This window comes from Poecilia formosa, unplaced genomic scaffold (genome assembly GCF_000485575.1).
Source record: "Poecilia formosa unplaced genomic scaffold, Poecilia_formosa-5.1.2 Scaffold145, whole genome shotgun sequence".
Lineage (NCBI taxonomy): Eukaryota > Metazoa > Chordata > Actinopteri > Cyprinodontiformes > Poeciliidae > Poecilia > Poecilia formosa.
This window is the reverse complement of record NW_006800084.1, coordinates 667280-692102: the sequence shown is the minus strand read 5'-3', so window position 1 is coordinate 692102 and position 24823 is coordinate 667280. Positions and strand designations below refer to the sequence as shown.

Genomic DNA, 24823 nt, shown 5'->3' with positions numbered 1-24823 from the left:
AACTGTTATCAGTTCCACAAACATAACATTTGCTGAATGAATGAAACCTTGTTTCTCAGTTCACTCTTCCTAGTAACTAAGTGAAAGTTTCATTTTCCAAGACAACGGCTAATGCTTAAGCCGGTGATATTTTCTTCCTCCTGCTCTGGAGCCGCCTCTTGCTCACAGCAGCACACAGGCTCCGCCTTTGGCCTCGACGTAGTTTGGGTCGAGATTGTTGGGCAGCTTGCCGCCCTCGCCCCAGACGTTCATTTCTCCAAACACGCCCGTCTCTATCATCTCTTCCTGCCAGGGAATCGGGATGTTTCCAGAAGCGAAGTCACTGTAAAACTCTGCGTCCTTGTCGTCCAGGGCCACGCCTTTGATTGTGCTGAACACACCCACTTCATCGATGTCTTTGGCGTAGACCATTTTGGGGTCAGGAACAAACGGTGGAAGCAGCATGCCTTTTAAATGGAAAATCAAGGGAGATTAATCAGTTTTACTTTAGCATATCCATTTTTTTTTTAAATCTACTTCCATTTGCATATTAGAGATGTTTATTTTAGTTGAGCGCATTTGATTTGACCTGCTTCCAGGCGGCCCCAGTTAATTTCTTTGAAGAATGGCTGATTTTTGAGCTCTGTGCATCCATTGTCTTTGAAGCCCAGTCGTTTTGCCGGGTCCTTCTCCATCAGACCTTCACAAAGGTCCTTGCTTTCCTTGCTGAAGCTCGGCGGGTAGGAAACAGGATCATTCAAGGTTCTTCTAGCAACCTCGTCATTTTCCACCTGAACAAAGAGAAAACGCTTTTTATATGCTGCCTTGTCACGTTACAATTATAAGTGTATTTTTAGGATTTTATTTGACAGACAAATATGGTTTTATCATCTTTGGCTTTGTGGGTTTCTGTCACTCTGAGCTTTCCTTATTCTGTCAATTTTAAAGTTGTATTATGTGTTTTCCAGGCCAAATAGTGGCATTTTGTAGAGCAATCAAGTAACTGTGTTAACTGCAACTGTAGAAAAGAAAAACTTGAATATGGCTAAAAAATAAGTTTTACTTGGTAATTTAATGCCTTGGAAGTCACTTTAAAAACTTCTGCTCTTTCTAAAACTCTGCCTTCAGGAAGTCATCACAGCAGCATTTCACTGAGACGTTGCTCTTATATTACTATGTGCAGTAATAGTAATATACTACGCCTTGCAGCTGGCTAGTCTGAAGGAGTTTGCTAATTGCAGCTGGCTAGTCTGAAGGAGCTGAGTGTGAGAGTCGTGGAGGTAAAGTGCTCTGTGAGGCGGAAGCTGCACGTCTAAGGCGCCACTAGATCCATCATGGCATTTTGCATCGTATCTCAATGGTTGCCCTGGGAGATTAAAGGATTTCTCAAACACTCCAGGTATGTTTTTGATGAGGGAATAACATGAAAACATGATGTAAAGCTCAAAAACGTTTAAAGTTGAAATTGTCATTTTCTTTAGATCTTCTGCCCTGTTTCATTCTGCAGCCTCTTTCCTTGAGATCTGTGTTAAACTAAGCTCATGTTTCCTGTTTCTGAATTTCTTTGTCAGCTTTGGGTCAGTCATTTCTCGTATTTCTGTTTAACCTCAGTTCCCTTCACGGCTGACATTCACTTTGCTAGTAGTGAACCATCATATGTGTTGACTCTAGTAATCACTATTATCTCTCGTTATTCTGTTGCTGCCGTCCCTCCTGTGTGTTTTTCCATTAAATCTCAGCTGTTGTGAGTCCTTCACAAACCACTAACTTAACATGACAAATAGAAGCAATTCTTCTCATCTACACCATTTCAGCTAATTAAAGTCTGAAAACTCCAAAAGTAATTTTGTGTTTTTATGATGTAAAGCACTTTGATCTGCCTTTCTGCTGCAATATGCTGGACAAATAAACTTGATTGTTTGATTTATCTTTATAGATAAAACTACCAAATGAACAAAGTACCTTTTCTCCTCGTACTCTAAATGGACCTTTAGCAGCAATCATCTCGTACACTGTGACACCCAAAGTAAAGTAGTCCACCGTGTAGTCATAGTCTACCTTCTGTAGCAACTCTGGAGCCATGAAACCTTTAGGAATAAAAGCAAGATGATCCTGAACTTACAACACAATATGTATTTTATCTGGACAGATTTTGAGGGCACTTTTATTACTACGCATTTACCTGGAGTCCCAGCGAAGCCTGTAGTTTTATCTTTTCCAGGTGGAAGCTCAACAGCAAGACCCAAGTCTGACAGTCGGACATGACCTGAGCACAAAGGTTGTGGTTTCAATGTTTGAGATGAGAGCCAGACAACACAGTTAAATATTGAAAAGTCACGAATCACTTGGTAAGAGGGATTAAATGGCCGACCTGCGTCGTCCAGCAGGACGTTCTCTGGCTTCAGGTCCCGGTAGATGATCCTGTGCTGATGAAGATGCTCCAACCCACAGATAATCTGAGCTGTGTAAAACCGTGCTCTCTTCTCATCAAAACCTGGATTATTCTCGTCTACGTTATACATGTGAAACCTGAGGAATGAAGAGCGGATGTAATACTGATTACAGGAAAAATATAGGAAATCATTTTTATTAGGTCATTTTACATCCTTAAAAGCACAGCCAATAACATCTGTTTAATTAGCATATTAGCTTAGCCTAATTGAAAGGATTTTACTCTGATCTCAAAAAAAACTTTTTGCCTGCAGGATTATTTCATGACATCTTTCTCTCTAGTCCTGCTGAATGTTTAGAAAGAGTACCTGAGATCTCCCCCATTCATAATGGTCATGACCAGACAAAGGTCAATCTTGGTCTGGAATGCATAAGCCAGCGTCACTATAAAGCGGCTGTGAACTTTTGCAAGGATACGCTTCTCCACCATCGCTCCCTAAAAAAACAAAAAAGAAAACGGCATTAATCAGCACTTAATGCTGATTAATGCATTAAGTGCATTAATCAGCATTAATGCACTTAATGCATTAACGCATTAAGTGCATTACGGACAGTTCTGTGAACTGTCCGTTCACAGAACTGTCCGTTCTGTGAAACGGACAGTGTTGTCCGTTTCACAGAACTACACACCCTACTGTTCAGCATATTTGAGCCGCCTTTGAAGATTTCTCCTTGAGAAACGTGAATTACAGGCGTTTCCATGAGATTTATTAACTCCTCTTCTGTTAGATACTTTGCAAGAATTACTTAAGGAAGAAGCTACACTTTTAACAGAAAAAATATATTTTATTGTCAGCTTGTCTGCGGTAAATGCACGAGATATCTTCTAGTTTTTTTTAGATATGATTCATATTAAGATATTTCTCCTCACAAAACCGCATTATATAGTCAAACAAATGGTATTCAAGTCATAAGATCTTTGTACTGAAAGGGTGCGTTTATGCTGAGCTCAGTTGTTATTATTAAGTCCAGTAAGTAAATTTGAGCACAGAAACCACTGTTGTGGTTTGGAAAAAAATGAAAACAATTTGGGTTGAAAATAAAGCGATCTATATACTTGCAAATTGCAAATAAAACATCACTATTTGATAAGTTGGGAAAATATTCACATGTTATTTCAGTACAGAGTTCAAAAGGCCTTTAATTGGAGGAGATTGTATTTAAGGGTTTAAGAGGTTGAAAACAAAGCCACACCACTATTTTCAAAGTTGTGTGTATAGAAAAAGTAGTAATTTCTACCATTCTATGAATAGAATGGCAGAAATTGGTCTATCTCTAAAATCCAATATAAAACACATAGAAGTTTTGTGTGTTTAAATGACAAAATGTGACAAATTTAAAGGGACATAAGGAAAGCGCCTCAATTTCTCTTGAAGTTGCCAAGAGAAAACATTTTTAACAAAGGATTTTTAACATTTTATACAATAGAAATTACTGCTTTACCTCGTAACCTTTGCGTTTCTTAAGTCTCTTCTTCTCCAACTTCTTGTTGGCGTACATTTTGCCTGTTGCTTTCGCCTGACAGGCAAACACTTCCCCAAACCCTCCTTTACCTAGAACCCTGAAGTCCATGAACCACTCTTCATCAAAGGGCTGGCTCTCCAGCCATTTGAACTGAACGAAACGTAGGAAGAACTTGCTGCTCTTGAACTCATCTAAGGCCTTCTTCTCCAGGTGTTGGAGCAGCTGCTGCTCACTTTCCTTGAACAGGTCAGCACGGACGTTCTTTAGGTCTTCTTTCACGCGAATGACGGCCTTCTCCTCAAGGAAGCTGCAGAAATGCTTTGAAGCTGTCTCATAATACGTGTTGACCATTCTCCGGGCCTTCTGCAGCCTGTCGTTCTCCTGGCTTATCCCGTAGTCTTCTATGTCTTTCCATAGGTCTCCTGCATCTTTGTAGGTGGCGCTACTCTGGAGGAACTGCTGAAACAAGCGCTTGCCGATGGGCTGTTTGGTACACATGCTTTCAAAGGTTGTGTCTACAGTGGTCTTCATGTGTTGGCAGTCTCTGATGTGAGGAAGTTTCAACCTGGCACGCATTTTCTTGTCCCGCATGGCGGCTGCTGCACATCCATCCGCGCCGCCCCGGGCTGACACGTAAGCTGAGTTTGCTACGACAGTTTCCAAACCACCGATGTCCATCGCTTTACCTTTGTCATGAGACGGAGGATAAGAATATCAAGAAAAGCACAAGTAGTGTCTTTAAAGGGCTTTGAGCTTAGAAAGCTACCATCAGTTGTTACATGGGCACTCTTTCCTGATTGCTTTAACAGTAGTAACTGTTTTTCTATATTTTAAAGATGTATTGATTATTGATCAGTGCCTATCAGCTCCGTTCAAACTAAAAACCAATGGATGATTTGTAATCCTGGGCATAAATCCTGAAAAATAATTTTAAAGATTAAAAAAATGGGGGTGCCATTAATGACGTTTAACCCTCCTGTTATGTTCGTTTCTAAGGTACAGCAATAATGTTTGTGGGCCGGTTTGACCCAGGATTGGAGGGTTTAATCATGCAATAGTGTCAGAAACCAAAAAAAAATCTCCAAAATATTTTGTATCTGATTATTAACTCCAATACTAACAATTGCAATCAATGTTTGTGTAATTATGTTTTTTTCTTTTTATTTCTCACAAATAAAGCATCAACTTACGCATTTAGTCATTTGGACATAAAAAAATGTAATTTACATTTTTTATGACCACTGAAAAAACCTACACACAAAAAAACAATAAAATGAATGTGTAAAATGAACCATTTTCAATTTATATGTAGAGTGCACCTATTAAGACAAATAGAAAAAGTTTCATGCAGAAAAAAATACTTCCAACTATTTTTAAAAAATGTTTTAACAGGTCAATTTGACCCGCAACATAACAGGAGGGTTAAAACTATGCTGGTGGTGTGCAGTGATTAATTCAGCCACAAACAATAATTTTGATATTTAGTTGAAAGCAAAGATGACATAAGAAGGGAGCTGAGATACAATTTTTTTCACATCTACTGCATTTCTCTATGTGAGGGATATGTTTTTTCTAACATTCCCACCTTCATTTTCTGGAAAGTTTTTCTCAGATTCCTCTGTCGTTATCTTTCCCTTCTCCAGCAGCTGTTTCTCAGGTCATGGTGACTGACCTCATTTCATTGTATTCCTCCTTAGATATTTATGTTACAGTTACGAACAGTGTATTTTAGTGACGTGTCACATGATTAAAATGTTGAAAGTAGAGCATAGGTAACTTCAGATTCATAAATCAAAATGATCTGAGTGAGAAGTGAGTCCTCTGGCACCATTTATTAATGTATTAAGACAAATTACTCGCCAGTCTTTTCAATGACAACTGGAGTCAGGCACCAAGCGGATATAAACGATGAATGGTTGACGTTTTGGGGTAGCACTGTTTCTATTAAAGATCAGACTTCATATTGTGACAACGTTTAGAAAACCAGGTAATTCTGCTGAGATTGTAAATGTTTCTGCTTCTTGTTCAGGCGGCTCCTTTGCAAACTGAACACACAAATGGGAAACATATTTTAAGATGCTTATTTTAACTGTGCTTCCAAAATTCCTTTATGATTCCTTAAATGCTCTTTAAGTATTTAAATGGTATTTAAATACTTAAATAAGTCTCTAACATATTAGCGACTTATCTCTAATATATTAATCCAAAGGTCTGCTGCCTAATCTACTCCTGGACACCTGCTTTAAACTACAGATTAAGGTAATGGACCTGGTGTTAAATCGTGTTGGGATCTGCTGCACTCTGCTGTTCACAAGTCAGATACGAATGATCGCTTCTGACAAAGCAGAAACATCCGTATTTACAAAGAGTCATGTGGAAAAACTAGGACACCCTTTACACAATCAGTCCTTTCAAAAGCATAGAAAGTAGTTTACCACAGGTTAGAGAGAGAGAGAAGATACAAAGTTCTAGTCAATAAATTAAAGAATAAAAAATAGTATTTTAACTGAGGAAAATGTTAGGACATGGTACCACCTCATAGCTGGTATTGCTCCCTTTGGTCAAACGATTTTCTGTGAGACTCGTCCTGTAACACACCAGTCTCTCACAACAGTTGTATTCACATTCATCTCTAAGATGTTTGTTTAGGATTCTTGTTTGCTCAAGTCACTCCTCTGCATCTCCGAATATTAAAGAGCTGATTTTTTACTCTGTTCAGGACTTTCTATTTTTTAATTCTCAGCCTGTGTGGTGGATTTACTTGTGTGCTTTGTATCATCGCCCTTACATTTTCTGCATGCAACTTCCGATACTTGGCAAAAAGTTAATTATGGAGGATACAGTAATGACCTGACCAGAACCTACTGCTGGAAAACACCCACAAACCATGACACACACCCCTCCATGCTTCCCAGTTGTACGTTTGCCTTTTTCTTTTTGGAGTCCTGTTATTTGGTTTACATCAAGCATTTCTCTGTTCAGTTTCAGATTCCCTTATGCCCAGACTCATAAACTGCGTCTCAAATGCTCTTTTTTTAAACTGAAATTTTTAAAAGGCCCTTTTTACAATTTTTATATTACTTGATTCTTAAAGTTTTCTCAGAATTTGTATGAAACATCCATATGATTGATTATATAGGAAATTAGGAATTTGGTTAATTACAAGTGAATGTAAACAAGCATTTCATTCTCAGCTGATTTTTTTTATTTTATTTTCTTATACTCTCTAATAATTTCTAAGTAATATTTCTTTATCTAGATTGGTTTCCTGCATGGCTCACAGCTTTTTGTTTGTTATTGTTTTTTTTTTTTTTTAAAAACATTTGTTTAATTAGTTTAATTAACGATCATCAGTTCATAAATGTTTAATAGTTTAGGACTGTAACTATTTTATTTTTACCTTGCAAGACTAAAACAAGGAGCAGTCGATCACATCTCTTTTAAAATCAAACAATTTTTTTTTTGGTTTTTACGGTTTTTATAGAAAGACATTTTATTATTAAAAAGCATTTCTTTTGTAATGTGGATCAGAGGATCAGCAGGTAACTCTGGTTGTTTCTTTCATTCCTGACCCAGTCCTGCTGGAGCAGATAGTAACACGCTGGCCTCTGCAGGTGCTTTTAATCCATTTAACCTTGACCGTTTACACCACGGCTTTCCGTATAAATGACTGATCTTCACGTTAATTACCCTTAACGAACCGATGGCTGTTAATTAGCCCAAATTACATGGTTCACTGAGACCAAGCCTGACTGTGCTGTTTTAGTTATACGTAATTATTAAAGATAAACAGAAAGCAATCTGTTTTGATTGATGTTCAATCACTTTGCCTCAGTTTTATTTCAACATATTTATCACAATGAATAAAATCATCAGCAAAACCAAGAAATGTTGTGATTTTTATTTTTTTATTTTGCAAAGATCGTTCTCTTCATTCTAACATACCTGAGACAAAGTAAGTAGTACTTACCGTGTTGTTTTTCTTCCGCCCCTGGAAACGCTGATTAAAATTTAGGATTTTAGATCCAAAAGCATAAATACTTTTATCCCTATTTGCTGTTTTCTTTTTTTTTTTTTTTTTTAGATCAATCAGCACAGGCAGAAATGATCTCTGTCCTGTCAGAGCGCTCCTCTCACCTCCTCTTCCTGCAGTGGGATGTGATGGGAAGGTGAAGACTTCAGACTGAGGTTCACTCTGCTCCTAAGATCCTGCTTGGCAGCTCACTGGGTGCTGAGGATTACAGCCGGATAATAAAAAGGCGGAAGCGACTTGGCACACTCAGAAAGAGCCATGGTCACAGGAAATCCAGCTCATGAGACGGTTTTTCTAAAGAATGCAGTGTCATGGGTTTTCACAATCATCCAATCAATCTCAAACAGGACCATCTGATACATTTCTCTGATAATTTCCACCCATATTCTAGTTAATGATATATTTTTTAGATCCTAACGAGGCAATAAAATTAGCAATAATGTGATTTCAGTTTGATGCCACAGAGTGAGGTGATTGAACCACTGCGGATCTGACCAGGTTCAGACAAATTCACATCGGCACGAGAATTCAACATAACCTTTGAACTTCTCTCTGCCTACAGTATGCCTCTCAGTAATCAAGTGAAGACTTTGAATTTAATGAAAATGCTTCTGCTCTCCTTAAACCGTTTGTGTGTTTTTAAAAAGGAGGACATCGGCATTAAGAGGGTACGTTTCAGGTGAGAGGATTTAGTGGGTGGTGAAGGAAACGGAGAAGAGGGATTTAGATCACATAGCTAAAGAGGACACCGTGATAGCACAGGACACAGAGAGGCCCAAAGTAGCTCATAATAGGTAATCAATTACTATAAAGTGAGGAGAATTCAATTTACACACTAAAATGATATCAAGTTACATCTCCAAGTCGTTAACTGATCACAAAATCTGAAGGGAAAAGAAATTATTTTCATTTAATTTAACTCAGTAAACACAATTGCTTCATGCAATATTGCACATTATAAGATTAAACGTTCTAATATATTGCTCTTCAAATCAACATAAAACATTTTATTTTCCAGTCTAATCCAGCTCAGAGTCAAACCTACTCAACCAGGCGGGGTTAGTAAGTAAAGTGGCCATGTATAAATGTGACAACCCCACATTCATTTTATGATTCTATTGTGAGCAAAGTAAGTAAGTAAAGTTTGTTTATAAAGTGCTTTTCACAGACATAAAATCACAAAGCGCTGCACAATAGAAATCAGCCTTAAAACCATACAAAACACAAAACCAACATAAGAAGCACAATCAAATCGAGAGACAAAAGCCTGGGAAAATAAAAAAAAAAGTTTTTTAAAAACTTGTTTAAAACCCTCCACAGAGTCAGCAAAACGGAGCTGCAAGGGCAAACTGCTCCACACCGACTGAAAGGCCTTTGTCACCTATCGTCAGAGGACATATCAGTGTTTAATAATGCCCTAAAGTTAAACGAAGAAAAGAAAAGTCCCATGACAAATATTGACATTGTTGTTGCTATAGTGTTTGCATGTTTGTCAACTGATTAAATAGATGTAATTAAATGAGGTTTTGGATGTCAGCGTTCCAACTCCAACACTAATCTGTCATGAACTCAATGAGACTAACCTGGTAACCTCTGCTGAACTCACTTTGGTTCACTCTGATTAGTTTGGAGAAAAAGACTGCAGAATGTGCCCCTTAAACCGTTGACATTTATTTAATCCAACTGATGGATTTATATTATTGGGGCAGATGTTGTAGTTTTAAAACAAACAAACAAAAAAAGGGTTAAAGACCATGACCCTCTTGGATTATAGGAGAAACTAAAAGGAGTCTCATTATGCTCCACTTGCCGGCATTTTGAACTATACAATAACTGGGTCAGACTTCACTGAACGTTTTCCATGAATCTTAAATAAGATGTTAAAATGATGCTGCTTATGGATGTTAATCAGTGGATTGTGTCAATGATTTTTCTTCCAACTATAAAGAACCAGTTTGTTTACTTAAATGACATTAGCCTTTCACCTGCTAAACTGTTAGCAAGAATTTAACACACTTTGACCAAAGAACTGGACATAAAATTATTGTAGATAATCTCTATTTAAAAAAAAATACCTGTTTTATACTGAGTGTGAATTTTTTTTATTAAGGTACAAAGATTTGTCCATAAAAGTTCTTTTGGACATTAGAGGCTGTTTTTTTAACCGATAATTTTAAATTCAGTAATTATTCATCGGTACATTGTGATGAAACTGTTACCTTGCTTCAAGAAGGTCATTGGCTTGAATCCCAAATAAAGCGTATTGGGAGTTTGCATGGTTTTTTTCTTTAGTTTATTTTTGTGGATCCACTGACATGTGTTAAAGCAATCTAAATTAGCATTAAGTCTAAGTATGTGCATGCATTTTTTATTTAGTCTTACCACCCTGCAATGAGATAGTAGTGGTAAAGCTGGACTGATGTATGTCTACAAATAATGGATTTTATCCTAAGTCTGACTTGTTTGATTATCTAAGCTTTAGGTCAGTTTTAAATCCAAGCTTTAATTGCCATTAGGTTACACATTATTTGCTTTAAACCATTTTTTGAGTTGGAAACTGAGCCCAGTGCGCTGGGTCACGAACTGATCTAAATTTTGTGAAATAAACCCAAGACTGAACAACAGCAGTCTTGTTACTACATTGAGGTAGTTTATAGTTTTGAATTGACTGTTTTCCCAGCTTAGCCAGTGATGCTGTTGTAGGTCTTCCTCTATGTGAGCAAGCTATATACAATTTATTGCTACTTTAGAATTGTATAACTACTTTATTATAATTAAAATTATGATTAATATCTATTTATTTTCTTTCTTTTTTTTAGCCTGTTCGGTTTGAGATACAGGTGGCTGCCGCCCCCTAGTGTAAAGGAATGGTGGCCAACTAAGGTCAGATGTCAATATTTGGCTTTCCACTTTCGAACCCTTTTCTTCACCACCATCATTTTACTTTGGTAAACTTGGATTAACTTTATTTTTCTTGTTTGGAGGATTAATGTACAGCGTATCAAAATGTGTTTTCAGTGAATATGAAGCGCATACATTTATTTATAAAACACTGTCCAATTTTACACGCCGCTTTGAAGCTTTGGTTTCAGTTACTTTATGCACGATTCTATAAATATAATTTGTTACAAGACAAAGCCTGTTGATGGGCTACGATAAGGTTTAAAGACGTATTATGACGAACACTCGTATTGTTTCGTTTTTTTAAGATGAGATGTTCAAGGAAAGGATGGAATGTGGGTTAAAAACTGGGTTAGATGTAAATGTGGGTTTGATGTAGCTATATCGTGTGCCACAGAAACAGAGAGCAACAAGTTCCTGTTTCTAGTTATGATGGGCTTAATGTTGCCGCTAATTTTTGATTATGAAAGCACAGAAAGTAGTGACTTTCTTTCTTCTCTCTTCGTTTTTATCTGTCATTTATATTTCTTAACATGTGACTTAAAGATACAAAATTGATTAAAATTAATTGGAAATTACATAAAATAAGAATTAAATTCAGATAAATTTGTGAAGAAGCCATTTTCTTCCTCCGCATTCAGCGGATACTTCGCGTTTGACCTTTGTTTATGAAAATTCCGACTGTACAGGAAGCTCGTGAAGCAGCAACGTCTGCGCGCTTCAGTTAGCGGCCATGTATCTTGTGACATTACAGCGGATGGGGTAAAAGTAAAACAGTAAACAGTAAAAGTGGGCGGGGACATCGCAGCTGAGCAAGATGTCACAAACAAACATGAAGGATAGAGACCAGTGTTAGCTCCGCCGCTGCCCGTTGTGTCGATCTGACCGGGATGGACTTCGTCTTGAGCGGCGTGGCGGCCTGCGGAGCGTGTCTCTTCACCAATCCGCTGGAGGTCGTCAAGACGCGGATGCAACTTCAAGGGGAGCTGAAGAGCCGCGGCACCTACCAGGTTTACTATCGCAACGTTTTCCACGCTTTCTACACGATCGGTAAAGTGGACGGACTGGCCGGCTTGCAGAAAGGGCTGGTCCCCGGACTGTTTTATCAGTTCTTCATGAATGGAGTCCGGCTCGGCTCCTACGCCATCATTGAGTCGGCAGGTTACATCCACACCAACGGAAGGGTCAGCGCGGTGAAAACCACGTTAGCGGGAGCTAGTGCTGGGGTGGTGGGCGCCGTCATGGGCAGCCCTGTGTACCTGGTTAGTAGCTGACTTCTCTTTGAATAAGTCAGGTGCCACCTCTGACTTATAACGATGAACTCTGCACACTGACAGGTGAAGACTCATCTGCAGAGTCAGTCGACCTCCTCCATCGCAGTGGGACATCAGCACAGACACGAGGTAAAACACAGTGACACAGAGTGACAGTGAAAAATGTAAATGCAGTTTTCTCATGTGTTCCTTCTTCTCCGGACAGGGGATGATCCATGCTCTCAAAGTCATCTACAGGCAGCATGGCATTCTGGGACTGTGGAGGGGCTCCAGTGCTGCTATACCAAGGGTCAGCGTAGGCTCTGCAACCCAGCTCTCAACTTTCTCCTCCTCTAAGGAGCTAGTCGTCGACCTAAAGGTTAGAAAATATTCATTCTTAGGGTTTGATGAAGATGGCATCCTGCCAAGATGTAAAATTCTGTTTTATAAGCTTCCTAGGTGTTTGCATGTTTTATAAATGACGTCACTGTTTGAAAGTATCTGGGTTAGCGAACCATATAACTTGAAAGAGCTGTCTGAATAATTTGGGATTTAAGGTTCTTAGTTTACTGGAATCAGGTGCACTAAATGCGTCAAAGGTTTGAAGAAGATCCTGATTACAAGTGGCCAAAATCTATTTCCTTCATAGAATGATCAGACTCAGTTTTAGTAGTAGTCAAAGGAAACTCCTTATCTGGGCTGAGGTTGAAATAGAGCTGCTGTTTCTCAGTATTGAAAGGAGTCAGTTGAGGTGGTTCTCCTGGGGAGCACTGTTGCTCTATAAAGAGGGAAATAATTGTAAGGTTCAATTTTCTAGGCACTTCAAAACTAATACTAAATTTAGTAGGTGTTTATTACATATTTTCACTGAACTCTATATGTCAAAATCACCATAACAGTGAAGAAATGTCGAGGTGTGTTTAACTATGACTGTAAAAGTTATTATCAAGTGCTATTCTAGAAATAGTATTGCTTTTCTATTACGACTGAGCAGCGCCACACAAGATTGCGATTGACAGCGCTAACACCCGCCTCCTGGCTCTCTGATTGGTTGTTTCTAGTGAGCACTGGGAGAAGGCAGAGGAGGTTGTGACAGTTTAAAGGCACTTTATTTATTTATGTACATTTTCTGCAAACTATTTTTCACTCAAGGTTGCCATACCTTGTGGTCTGAGGTCTATTCTTAGCCTTACAGAACAAATTGTTCCAGCTGTTTTAGCTGCTGGGGTTAAAAAGATGATCAGACTCCCTCGTTACTAATATAATCATTTGATCCGGAGACAATCATTTGTAGTCAGTAGCTGTGCACCGATTACACAAACAGTCATTGTTGAAATAACAAAACGCCATGCGATGCGCTCCACTGGAACAGAATCTAACACCTTTTACTGGGCCCCTCTGGCTGAAAACGTTCGACTTACACAACTGGTGCTGCAGCTTACTGGTGGGCCTTGCTGTCTACACTCCAGCTGAAGGGAGTCTTTGATACTCCTGAAGGATTCTGGTGATTAAAGAGTGTTATCTTTACTTGACAGGAAGAAGTTTAGGAATTATTCAGCCATTTGCAAAGTTGTGTAACTTGCTCCGTTGTGGAAAGTCATCGGGGCCGAACCTCTCCTCCCAACATCCCAGCCAACACTGACTCATTTACAAGCTGCTATACGTCTGAAATACAGGACAGCCTTGTGTTTTATGTAAACAGACACATACGCTGCTTGCCACTCGCTGGTCCACAACTAGAACACATTTAAATAGGTAAAAGGGTTTTAACCGGTGTACTGTGGATCTGTTCCCTATGGAGACTTTTATTGGTACTTCTTAAATAAATTCATCTTTTATTGCAGGAGCTAGGCATTTTACACAGAAACATATAGAGATAAAAAAAAATGCAGTTTTTCAGTGGAGGAACAAAAATGAAACCACCTGATCTTGCTCTTATTGACCAACATAAGAAAGTAGAGTAGTACAGACATTGTGAACTTGGGGGGGAAAAAAATAATCGTTTATTAAAATATACACCGTCAGAAGTGCTTTGTTTGTGGCTTATATGATTGAGGACACTACATTCTTTATGTGTGCAGCTATATTGGATAGTAAATGCAGTGTCGCTTAGCAAGTTCCACTTTTTCCAGTCGGGATACTTTCCTCTGGCAGGATTGAGAGTTGCTACTATGTGGTAAAACAACTGTGATCACAGTTATGCACTGTGGATAATATTTAATGCTGTGGGCCTGTTTCTCTTCCAAAGGCGATGATGTGAATCCTGTTAGACTGGATGTCGTTATGGAGTCTCTAAAATACGAGGATATTTTAAATGAAAATCTGAAGGTGCAGTTAAAAATAAAAATGTAAATAGTTTTTACTTAAGCTGGATAATGATAAACTCAATATCTAGCTCCATCCATCCATCCATCCATCCATCCATCCATCCATCCATCCATCCATCCAACCATCCAGATAAATGGATGGATAAAGTACTGAAATGGTTCACCAGACTCAAAATGTAGCCAACTCAGTTCCTTGTCTTAAATCTGATAGAAAACCTGTGGGGTTTAGAGAAGACATCATAAGTTTAGCCATCGTCTTCCTGTGCAATTCTGCTGCTTTTGCTTCCAGCAAAGTCTGGGCTTTCTCCCATTCACTTGGATTGTCTTCGGTCGATTTTCTACCAGGCCAATCAGTGAACAGAAGGAGAAGTTGTGAACGATTATTTCCTGCGCTGTTTTAGAGTAGTAATCTGTCATTTTATCAAAGGCAGCAGAGGAAATGAACAGTCCTAGTTGTTCACACTTAAAAGTGTTGAATGAACATTAACAGCCGCCTCGTTCAGATCAGCGTTTCTCTCTTTGCAGCAGAGGATGGTTGTTTACAGTGCAAGCATTTTCCTGCAATTCTAATTAGATTTTTCTAAAACTCTAATTACGGTATTGAAAAATGTATGTTAAGACTTCCTCCATGCCTTTATCATACTGAAAACCGGTAACCAGTTGCTACTGTAGTATGCATGTAACACGTGCTAATTTTAGAACCAGTCCTCTGTTTGACTTAGTTAAAATTAGATATAGTTGCTATGTAAGGATGGGCTCATTTCCTGCCACTGCACAGCCAGACCTCTTCTCAGAACTGCTTTAGAGCCCGCACTTGCTCATTGCATGCCTTAATGACATTCCCATCTCTGCAAAGGTTTTCCCGCAGGACAGCTGGATGGTGCCTCTCAGTGCCGGCATGATCAGCAGCGTGATGGTGGTGCTGGCGATGACGCCTTTCGATGTGATTAGCACGCGACTCTACAACCAGCCTGTCGACCATTCAGGAAAAGTAAGTGAAAAAAAAATAAGGGGAAACAATTGGGTGCCCATTTAGGTGGAGTCTTTAGTCTGTGTTTTTCAGGACATCGGACCTACAGATGCCTTGTGTTTACGCTACACGGAGATGCTAACATCTATGATTTTGCTTACAGATTTCATATAAATTTACCCTAAAATGTAATGTAACAGATGCGCATTTAGACACTTAGAACAGTTTTAACCTTTGAATATTAAAAGTTTGCATAATGTAAAACAACAAGGCTACCAAAATAAGCTACGTACTGATAAATAATAGCATTTCTTTCTATGCTATGCAGACATTTTGTCTTCACTCATGAAGATTCTCACTTCGTAGACCTACAGAAAGCTTTCAGAGGCTGAAGTTGCTCTGTATTTTCTGATTGTTATTTCAATAATTTCATCCCTTGTGTGTGCCAATTGGATCCATTTAGCTTGCAGCCCAAGACAGTCAGGTGATCATTTAGTCTGTGAGGTGAAGGCATCTCTGTCCTGAGGCGTGTACCGCGTTGTACCTGTCACACATGGTCCAGCACACACTGAGTGGAGGAAACAAGGCTTTGTTACAAGCCGCACAAACACTTTATAGTCATGAGAGGCGTTTTCAGAAATTACAAAACACACGAAGCCGCGTGACAGCGCTGCCTGCTGTGGCTTGGCGGATTTCAAACGAGATGATTGACAGTTTAATTTTTCTGGCTACATTCTGAAGTGAAAACATTCCAGGTGTGAGTTTATTAGCTTCTTTGCACTTGTAAGTTGCTTGAGATGATATAATATGCTGAATGGCAACTTGAGCGACGTTCTAATGAGCAACAAGAATTTTTACTTTCAAATTGATTGTTTCAGGTTTTTATTAATATTAAATTAAGAAATACATTCGCCAAGGATGCCTTTTTGTTTTAGTCAGTGCCATGGATTCGTTTTTAATCCTTGTCTGATCCTGTCAGGTTTATGTAAATTGTAGCTTTCAGGCCAGTCTGTTTGTGCGTGTGTGTGCATGGGTGTGTGTGTGTGCGTGTGTGCATGTGTGTGTGGACGCCTTCGGACTCCAGATCTGCATTTACATTCACCTCCAAATTGTTGTCAGGATTCAAAGGCACATAATGCTCTCTCTGTGCCGAATCATTTGAAAATGCAAAGGGTGTGACAGTAACTGCTGCGTTCCTCTTGTGGGAAAGTCGTAGTTCGTTATTAAGGCTCCCTGAAGCTCTTAATCTGCAGGTTATTTATAGTGTCCATTGTCCTTTTGCTCTTCAAGGTGTTGTAAGTAAACTGTGACAGTCGTGTCATTTTGTCATCTGGAGCATGAAATGTGTAAACTCAAACTCAAGGACACCTGATACCGGAGAAATGTGGGGGATAAGAAGACATTATCTCTTCTTCTGCAACTTTATTTGAGATACTTTTTGACTTTTTTCCCCATTGTTGTAAAATTATCACCACAAACCTTTTTATCTGGCGGACCAACACAACACAAAGTAGTTTTTATTTTGTTGTCGTTTCTGTTTAATAAAAACCTCAAAAGTGTGGTGTGTGCATTTGTACACAAGCCGTATATTTTGCCACATCAGCCCAAGGTGAGTCTGTGAATATCAGTTTCTAAGCATTAGCTCTGTCTATATTTCCATGAACTCTCACCAGTTTCCACAACACGATGCTGCCACCACCGTGTATCACCTCATGGATGGTGTGCTCAAAAGGACATGCAATGCTAATTTCTTGCCACAAAAAATATATTCAATGTAATTTAATTCTTCATCACATCTGACCAGAGCACATAGTTGCTTAGTCGTTTACGCAGCGACTTCTGACTTTTATTTACCATATGCTTTTGTTATTATTATTATTATTATTGCTGCCTTTCACAACTTGTGTTCTTCTGTTACATAAAATACCCCCGAAAATATGTTGAGGTTTGTGTTTGTAATGTGACTTGGGAATTTCATCCCTTGTGTGTGCCAATTGGATCCATTTAGCTTGCAGCCCAAGACAGTCAGGTGATCATTTAGTCTGTGAGGTGAAGACATCTCTGTCCTGAGGCGTGTACCGCGTTGTACCTGTCACACATGGTCCAGCACACACTGAGTGGAGGAAACAAGGCTTTGTTACAAGCCGCACAAACACTTTATAGTCATGAGAGGCGTTTTCAGAAATTACAAAACACACGAAGCCGCGTGACAGCGCTGCCTGCTGTGGCTTGGCGGATTTCAAACGAGATGATTGACAGTTTAATTTTTCTGGGAATGAAAAGGAAAGACAGCGAGCTTCTGTTTTACCCATTTAATGCGATTTTCTCGTCTTTTCGCACAGGGGCAGCTTTACAAAGGATTCAGTGACTGCTTCTCCAAGACTCTGAAAAAGGAGGGCCTCACAGGACTCTACAAAGGCCTGGGAGCCTCTTATTTCCGACTCGGCCCACACACCATTCTGTCCCTGTTCTTCTGGGATGAGCTGCGCAGATTGTACCAGAAGCTCAGATAACATCAGGGAAGCCAGAAACAAAAAAGGGTAACTCATTGTGCAGAGGTGAAATGAATCTTCATTCAAGGAGGCAGAGGGAAAAACTAGGAGATTATCTGTTTACTTAGTTTTACTGCTAAGGAGCAAAGGTTTCCTTCAACACTCCACTGAGAAAACACATTAAACTTGAAATATGCAGAAAATTAGGTCTGAAACTTCACCCAGAAGCTCAATCATTAATGGAACCGTCTTGATTTGTCTCATTGCTATGTGTGCACAGACAAAAACACATGCAGTATGTCGTATAGGGCAAACACGTCTACCCCTTATGACTCTAATTACATCATTCCAAAGCATTTCAAATGTGCACTTTATGCGTTATGGAGAAAGCATCACATGAGCCCAAGATGCAGCCAAATCATTTCTACCGTCTGAATAGACTTGTGACCCCATTGCAGCCTGAGTTTGACCCCATCTGACTCGCAGTGTAATGTTGAAACATGGTTTAATTGCTGAGGGAAAATCTGTCCTCGGTGCAAGTGCTGCTTGTTAAACCAGAATTTCTCGAATTAGTTTGAGTTTCTGAAGAGTTCTTGAATGAAGTGCAAATAAGGAAGAATTGTTATTTTAAGTGGTCAAATAAAACAGAAACTTTCATAGAAACTAGAGGCTAAACTCTGATTGATTTGTTGCAGGATTGTTAGTGGGGGGGTAAAAATGACAGAAAAGTCCTTTTGAAGAGTCCAGAGTGGGAGAAGTAAAACGGATCCAGTGCTGATCCAGGGAAATTTTTAAAACGGGAACTGAAACTAAAAGAAATGTACCTTCCCTTTTTCCATTCTCAGGGTGCTGTGTTTCCTGGCTACCTCTTTTATACATTATAAAATCAATAAATGTCACTGAGGCGAAAAGTCATGATGTGTATTATTAACAGAAAGGACCATGATTTGTAAAATAAACAAAAGTTGCCTGAAAAAATGTCAAAATATTTTTAGGTGATTGAGTAATATAGGTTAGGTTTTTATGTCTCTGTGTCATGCACCATCAGTATTTATTATACTTCGCAAAAACAGAAGCACAGAGTTACATGATAGTTTATGTTTAGGTTCACTTAAGAGATATATCCTGGAAATCTGAATCCAACAGAACAAGTAGTTACGTTTTTTCATCAGTCAGGTTCAGTTTTTCTCTAATAGTCCAGTTATCTATTACAATGTCTAAAATGGCTTATTTAAAAAAAAAAAAAAAAAAAGATTTTACAAATCAGTTCCATTTGTTTTCCATTTCTACATAAGATATTAAAATTTTTCGGCCATTCAGACTGAAATCCAAGGAGCATTTTTAATTTAAGGGTTTTAAAACTTTGCAACATGTTAAACACAGTTTGTTGGCAGGAATGGTTGTGGCTCAGTTTATGTGATGTAGCCATTCAGTTATTCTTTAAAATATGAAAATACGAGGTTTTGGTCGTTGACGTTCGTATAAGTGGCATCTGTTGGTGATTTTTTATTTTTTTTCTTTGTAGCAGATCAAGTACATGCGTCCAGTTTTTGCGGTTTGTGATGCAGCCTGACTTTTATCAGAGAAGTTTAATAATGTGAATTCATAAGAGCTGTGAACACGTTGCATGCTTGTTAACCCTGAGCACTCAGCATATTATTATATACAGTTAAGTTTAGGGTGAGTTCAGTCAGGAAGTCAGTGAACAGGAACAAAGTTAAATTTTAGTTTAAGGTTCTCAAATTGCCAACGGTGATGAATGGACTTTTATTACTAAATTCTTGTTTTGCATAACCAGAGCATGATTTTCATTTTAGTGTAAAACCTTATTTTCCTGTGGATGGAATTTTTTCGTTACAATTTTTCCAGATTTTTAGCAAACTTTTATGAGTAGTTTAAAAATGCCTAAACACTTACAAGTTAGGAGACTTATTTTTGTTACTTAAAGGCATATTTAATATGTTGCAATAATGATTTTTGTGCCTTAAAAATTCATCCAGGGCATAAGTGACCATCCATTCATCCATTCACTGTTTATCCTCGGGTCGGGTCAGCAGGGGGCTGGAGCCTGTCTCCAGCAGTCATTGGGCGAGAGACATGTTGGACATAAGTTGTCCACTTTTTTTATTTAAGTGACATTTCATCTTTTTGTTACAGATTAAATAACAGCTATAAATTTACATTTTAAACAAAAGTTTTGTTAAGCTGTCATCCACTCACCCTTATTATTCAGTCTGTTTCGCTGCCTCCAGCATCATCAGAACAACTCTCATCATGCTTTGTTATCCTCTTCAGAAGGGTTTCCCAAGCTGATGTCTCATCTGTCAGGCAGATTTGGTGCTTTCTTACTAACACAAAGGTTCCACCTACAGGTAGGGGTAGCCGATAAATTGGCCAGCCGATAAAATGTGGATTTTCTCGGCCGATACTTAAATGTGAAGCAGAGCTTATCCACCGATTTTATCTACCTCAGCTGCTGCGCTCCTGTGAGAGCTGCCTAAATTGGAATTGTCAGGTCAGGCTTTTTAAAGATTGGTGATCGGCCAGAAAACCTGCAATCAGTGCACCCAAGAGTCTCCAAGAGTCATAAATGTAACGAGCTGTTTGTAAAGGAAACAGGAGGTAGACTGAGATTTTATGAAGTAAAATAGATTTTTGGCCATTTTATGCGAAGCAGACCTATTTTCTCTACTTTTAAAAAGTAGCTTGGCTGTATCACTCAGAGCTTGTTGGAGACTATGAATGATTCCCTGTGAGGACTCTTTATGTATGCAAGACTATGTATTAATATTTTGTTTAGCAGAACTGTGTAAATGAAGACCAGTGTGTTACATACCTTTTAAAGACAATATGAAAGAGTATTTGGTAAAACTTGAAGCATTTCTGACCTGAAAGGATCACAGTCTAACATATTATATCTATGTTCCATTAAAAACAAACACACTGAAATCATACCATTTGTTTTTATGCCGTATTGCTGAGAGCACCTTTAAGTGCTGAGAGCACCTCTACTTAAAGGTTATACTTCTGTCTCCTCTTGACATCTATAGCATCCAGCGTAAAAATGTACAAAAACCTTATAATTTAGGTTCACCTCTTTGCTATTTGGGAGCAGTATAATCTCACACAGAAAAGGAACAAACTCCCACCTTTAAGTTAGCCTTGCTAAAATGTACAGTCAGCACAACGACGGAGGCAGTTAAAATTATTCTGTGACAAATTTCTCAGGGAGAAATGATGCTAGTCATTAGGCTTTGTACGAATCTTTGTGAAGGGTACAAACAAATGTGGAGGCTGCTATTCATAGAGCCGAGCTGTTTTGGTTGTAACGTCGTAGATGCAGTCTTGAGTACTATAATCCAGTGTTCTAATCCTTAATCCCCATCGTGAATGTCTGCTTGATCTCGATTATGGTAGTCTAAAAATACACATCGCAGCAGTGGAGGAAGAAGGTCAAAATGAACCTCTACAAAAACTAAAAAGCAGCTGCTCTGAACTTTCAATCAAGAAGTCAGGATATTGTGCCAACTTGCTTAATAAAAGAGCAAATGTTCCTCTTTTAAGGGACTTGACTTGTTTTACGTGCATTGTTACGTGCAAAGACGTAACAATACTCCATTCACACAAAATGTTTTTGTCTGAAACATTAATTCATATGAAAGATGTGTCTCATGTAATGAAGACAAAGCAGAGTTTTCAGTCAATGTGCAACAACAGGCTTGTCTATGTTCTCGTGATGATGGACATGCAGAGCAAATAAAGGATTTTTGTATCGATTCCTGTTGTGTTTGTCATTTTTGTACACTTTCTGTTCAAATACAGAAAATGAGCGATCAGCTTTTGTTGAAAATACCCAACGTTCACAAAGTTTTGAGGTTTACCAGTGTTTGACTCAACACGGGACCAAATATGAAATCAAAAACATCCTGCAGCAGCTGCTGGAGAACAGAAAGTGTTCAGAGACTTTACACTCTTGCATTATTTTGGTTTGGACAGCACGAAACCAGACTGGAACAGAGGAAATTGCTAATTTAGAAACTCAGTGCTTAAAGTAAAAAAAAAAAAATCCTGAGCCTGAAACTTATAGTTATGATAGAAATTAACTATAGCATTGCTATTGCCACAGTTTAATAAAAAGTGTCTTTGAATAGTGAAAACAATTGCTTCTAACAATACAATTAAGCTAAACATTCAAACTTAAATAAGACTTCAGTTCATTTCAACTCAAAACAAAATGTAAAATGTCTGTGCCCTAAAGGTTAGCCTTACAGGGAAAAATCCCTCAACATTAAATAAGAGTCCTTTCAGTCAATGTTTTTGCAAGTAATTTAGAACATGCAACATTACCAACGAAATCAGTTTTCTCAACTTTTTTCAGGCCAGCACCCCCTAGCCTTTATCCAGGTCCCTCACCGCCTCCCATTCTTGTTCTTTGTCATTTTCTAGTTGTTAAATATTCCACAAAATGACCAGATAAAATATGTACAACATGCCAGTTTAAACTTTGATCTATTTGCAAACCGACTGAGTTTTGCAACATTAAAACATGGATAGAACTGTAGCTACATTAATCATAGCTCTTCTTCTCTTCAGTGTTTCTGTCTGTTTCTGGTGGTGCAGCTCTGTGCTGCCTTCAGGAGAATGGAACATCAGAGTATCATCCATAAAATTTCACCCACATGGCATTTATTGTGCAAACCAGAGCTTTCAGTGGAAAAACAAAAGTTCCTTTTAATGCCATACAAATATGAGACAGAAACATGGATTATATCTTTATACAGATGTGTCTATTGATTTATAGATTATTAGTTTTCTTGGACAGAAATTAGAAAAAACAAATCTGGTTATGAATCAAATCCTAATGAGTCAAATTGAAAGTGTCATGGAATCATCAGCCTCATGACATTAACACTGACATGAAAAATAATATTGAATAAATAAATATATCATCTAAATTAAAAACATAAATAAGTGATCAGTTATTTACTGTTATGGTCTGTAAGATATATTTATTCTCAGTACTAGATGTGGTCTCAACAAACCCATGGCACTTCAACAATATTATTTTACCTTTATCTGGAAATAGTGACTGTTTATTCTTGCCATACAGTCCTCTGTATTAATTATTGCTCTAAAGGTCTTGCCATACCAGTTTATTCCTCTGTATTTACTTTAGTTTCTTAGGTTATTCTTGCATTTTGTTCTTCATTCATTTCCATTTAGTTTCCTCTGATTAGTGTTATCCTCTCCTGGTTTATTGCTATGTTCACTATAGTCTCTTTCCTGTTGCTAAATTTATTTTATCGTTTATTGACCATCATTAATCTTCACTCATCACCTGCTGCGCTGCCTAATCGTCATGTGTTTCACATCATGTGTTGATTTTTCACTGTTCAGCGTCGGATTCTCTGTTTTTATGCCATAATTCACATCTAGTTCGTCGCTCCGTTTTATGTTCCGCTTCTCCTGTTTCAGAGTTTTGCGCGATGTGCTCGTCGTTTTTTTGTTTTTTTTTTTTTAACCCCTTAAGGTGCAGGGCGGTCGGGAAGCGTATGATGGGGAAAAGGCAGACTGACATAAACCTTTTAAAATAACGGAAACAATTTCGGTATTTTGATCATTGAAATTTAAAAGTGCTGTGTTGTTCTGTCACACCCATTTCATACCGGAGCACTTACAGCTCCGGTGTTAACGCTATATAATGAACGCTCTCTATCGTAGTATCACCATGGAGGGATTTCTTTATCTAAATGGGTTCATTTTTCAGAGGGACACACAGTGAGGGTATCTTGATTTTAGTAATTACATGTTTATAAGAGATTTTCTGTTGTCCTTCCATGGAAGCGGGCAGCATCCAGACAGAAATAAAACACTTTTTAATATAAGTTGCTGCTTTGATCACAGAACTGCCAAAACATATGTACAAAAATCCTCAATAAAACATAAAATATTAGAAAATCAGATAGCAGACAAAGTGAATCCCAGCAACGTCATCAGCCGGTGTAACGCTGACCTGATGCGGCTAAGCTAGCAGGAGCGGAGCTACAAGCTACAAACACTGAATAGAAGCAGAGCTGCCATCGATACAGTTGCAGCCAGGCATGATTTAATGTTACACAATACATTTTTAGGAAGTTGCTCAAAGTCTAAACTGGTATTGTTGTGATTGTACGGTGTAAAGTTTACCTTCGACGAAACGCCCCCCAAAGAAATCCCAGCGCCCCCCTTTTGTAAAAATTTCCGGCAGCTTCCCGTCTTGTCCCCTTTCCTTTGCCCAGCGCCACCTGTTTTTAATTCCTTTCTCGATTAAACGTGTTTCTTTGCCGGGTGAGACAAACTCCATCTTCATTCATATCGCATTTGATTTAACCTCCGAACCGAACGCATCCACTTCTTTTCTACAAAACTTTTTACAGTCATTGGTAAGGAACACGGGAGCTAGAATTCTGATTGGCAGACATCTTTGTCTATTATCTACAGTTTAGTTGAGGCGGGCCGTTTGGTCCAATGCTCGCTTTGCCTGGAAGTCTGGCCCCCAGACGGAGCTCTTTACGCCTAAGTTTCAAACGACTGACTAAATAAATCTTCTTTAATTTAATTGTAAGTAGTTCTTTAAATGTCCTGTAAGATGATATACTTACCCATGTATCCATAACAACCGGAACTTTCAATAGCCAGCAAGTTATTTTCGCAATTTACCGGCTATTAAACTAGTGCCCTCCGGATTAATTACACTCTCTGCAGCTGCAGCTGTGAAGTTACCGTATTAACCCGATATTTGCTGGAAAGTGCAACGTCTCCCCTTTCAGAAGCCGTTGGACTTTTTCAGACAGCGCTACGTGTGGCGGAATTACGGTACTGCAAATTTAGATGTGTCGCCGCCGACACGTTCCGGTCTAGCCCACACACAAAATTAAAATGAAATGTTCCCTTCATTTTTTTGAGCAGTATAT

General features: G+C 38.6%; 2 protein-coding genes across 2 annotated transcripts; one reads left to right on the top strand and one right to left on the bottom strand.

The window, feature by feature from the left end:
• Positions 1-6: 6 nt before the first annotated feature.
• On the bottom strand, positions 7-8151 carry grk1b (G protein-coupled receptor kinase 1 b). The gene is made up of 8 exons (XM_007563171.2): positions 7865-8151; positions 3874-4580; positions 2739-2866; positions 2351-2508; positions 2162-2245; positions 1942-2066; positions 569-770; positions 7-446 (listed from the first exon to the last, which is right to left on the bottom strand). Exons 2-8 carry the CDS (start codon positions 4570-4572, stop codon positions 163-165), a joined length of 1680 nt encoding a protein of 559 aa, XP_007563233.1. The 5' UTR covers positions 4573-4580; positions 7865-8151; the 3' UTR covers positions 7-162.
• A 3386-nt stretch (positions 8152-11537) lies between these two features.
• slc25a35 (solute carrier family 25 member 35) lies at positions 11538-21646 on the top strand. The gene is made up of 5 exons (XM_007563170.2): positions 11538-12090; positions 12166-12231; positions 12308-12460; positions 15265-15399; positions 17721-21646. Exons 1-5 carry the CDS (start codon positions 11719-11721, stop codon positions 17889-17891), a joined length of 897 nt encoding a protein of 298 aa, XP_007563232.1. The 5' UTR covers positions 11538-11718; the 3' UTR covers positions 17892-21646.
• The last annotated feature ends 3177 nt before the right edge of the window (positions 21647-24823 follow it).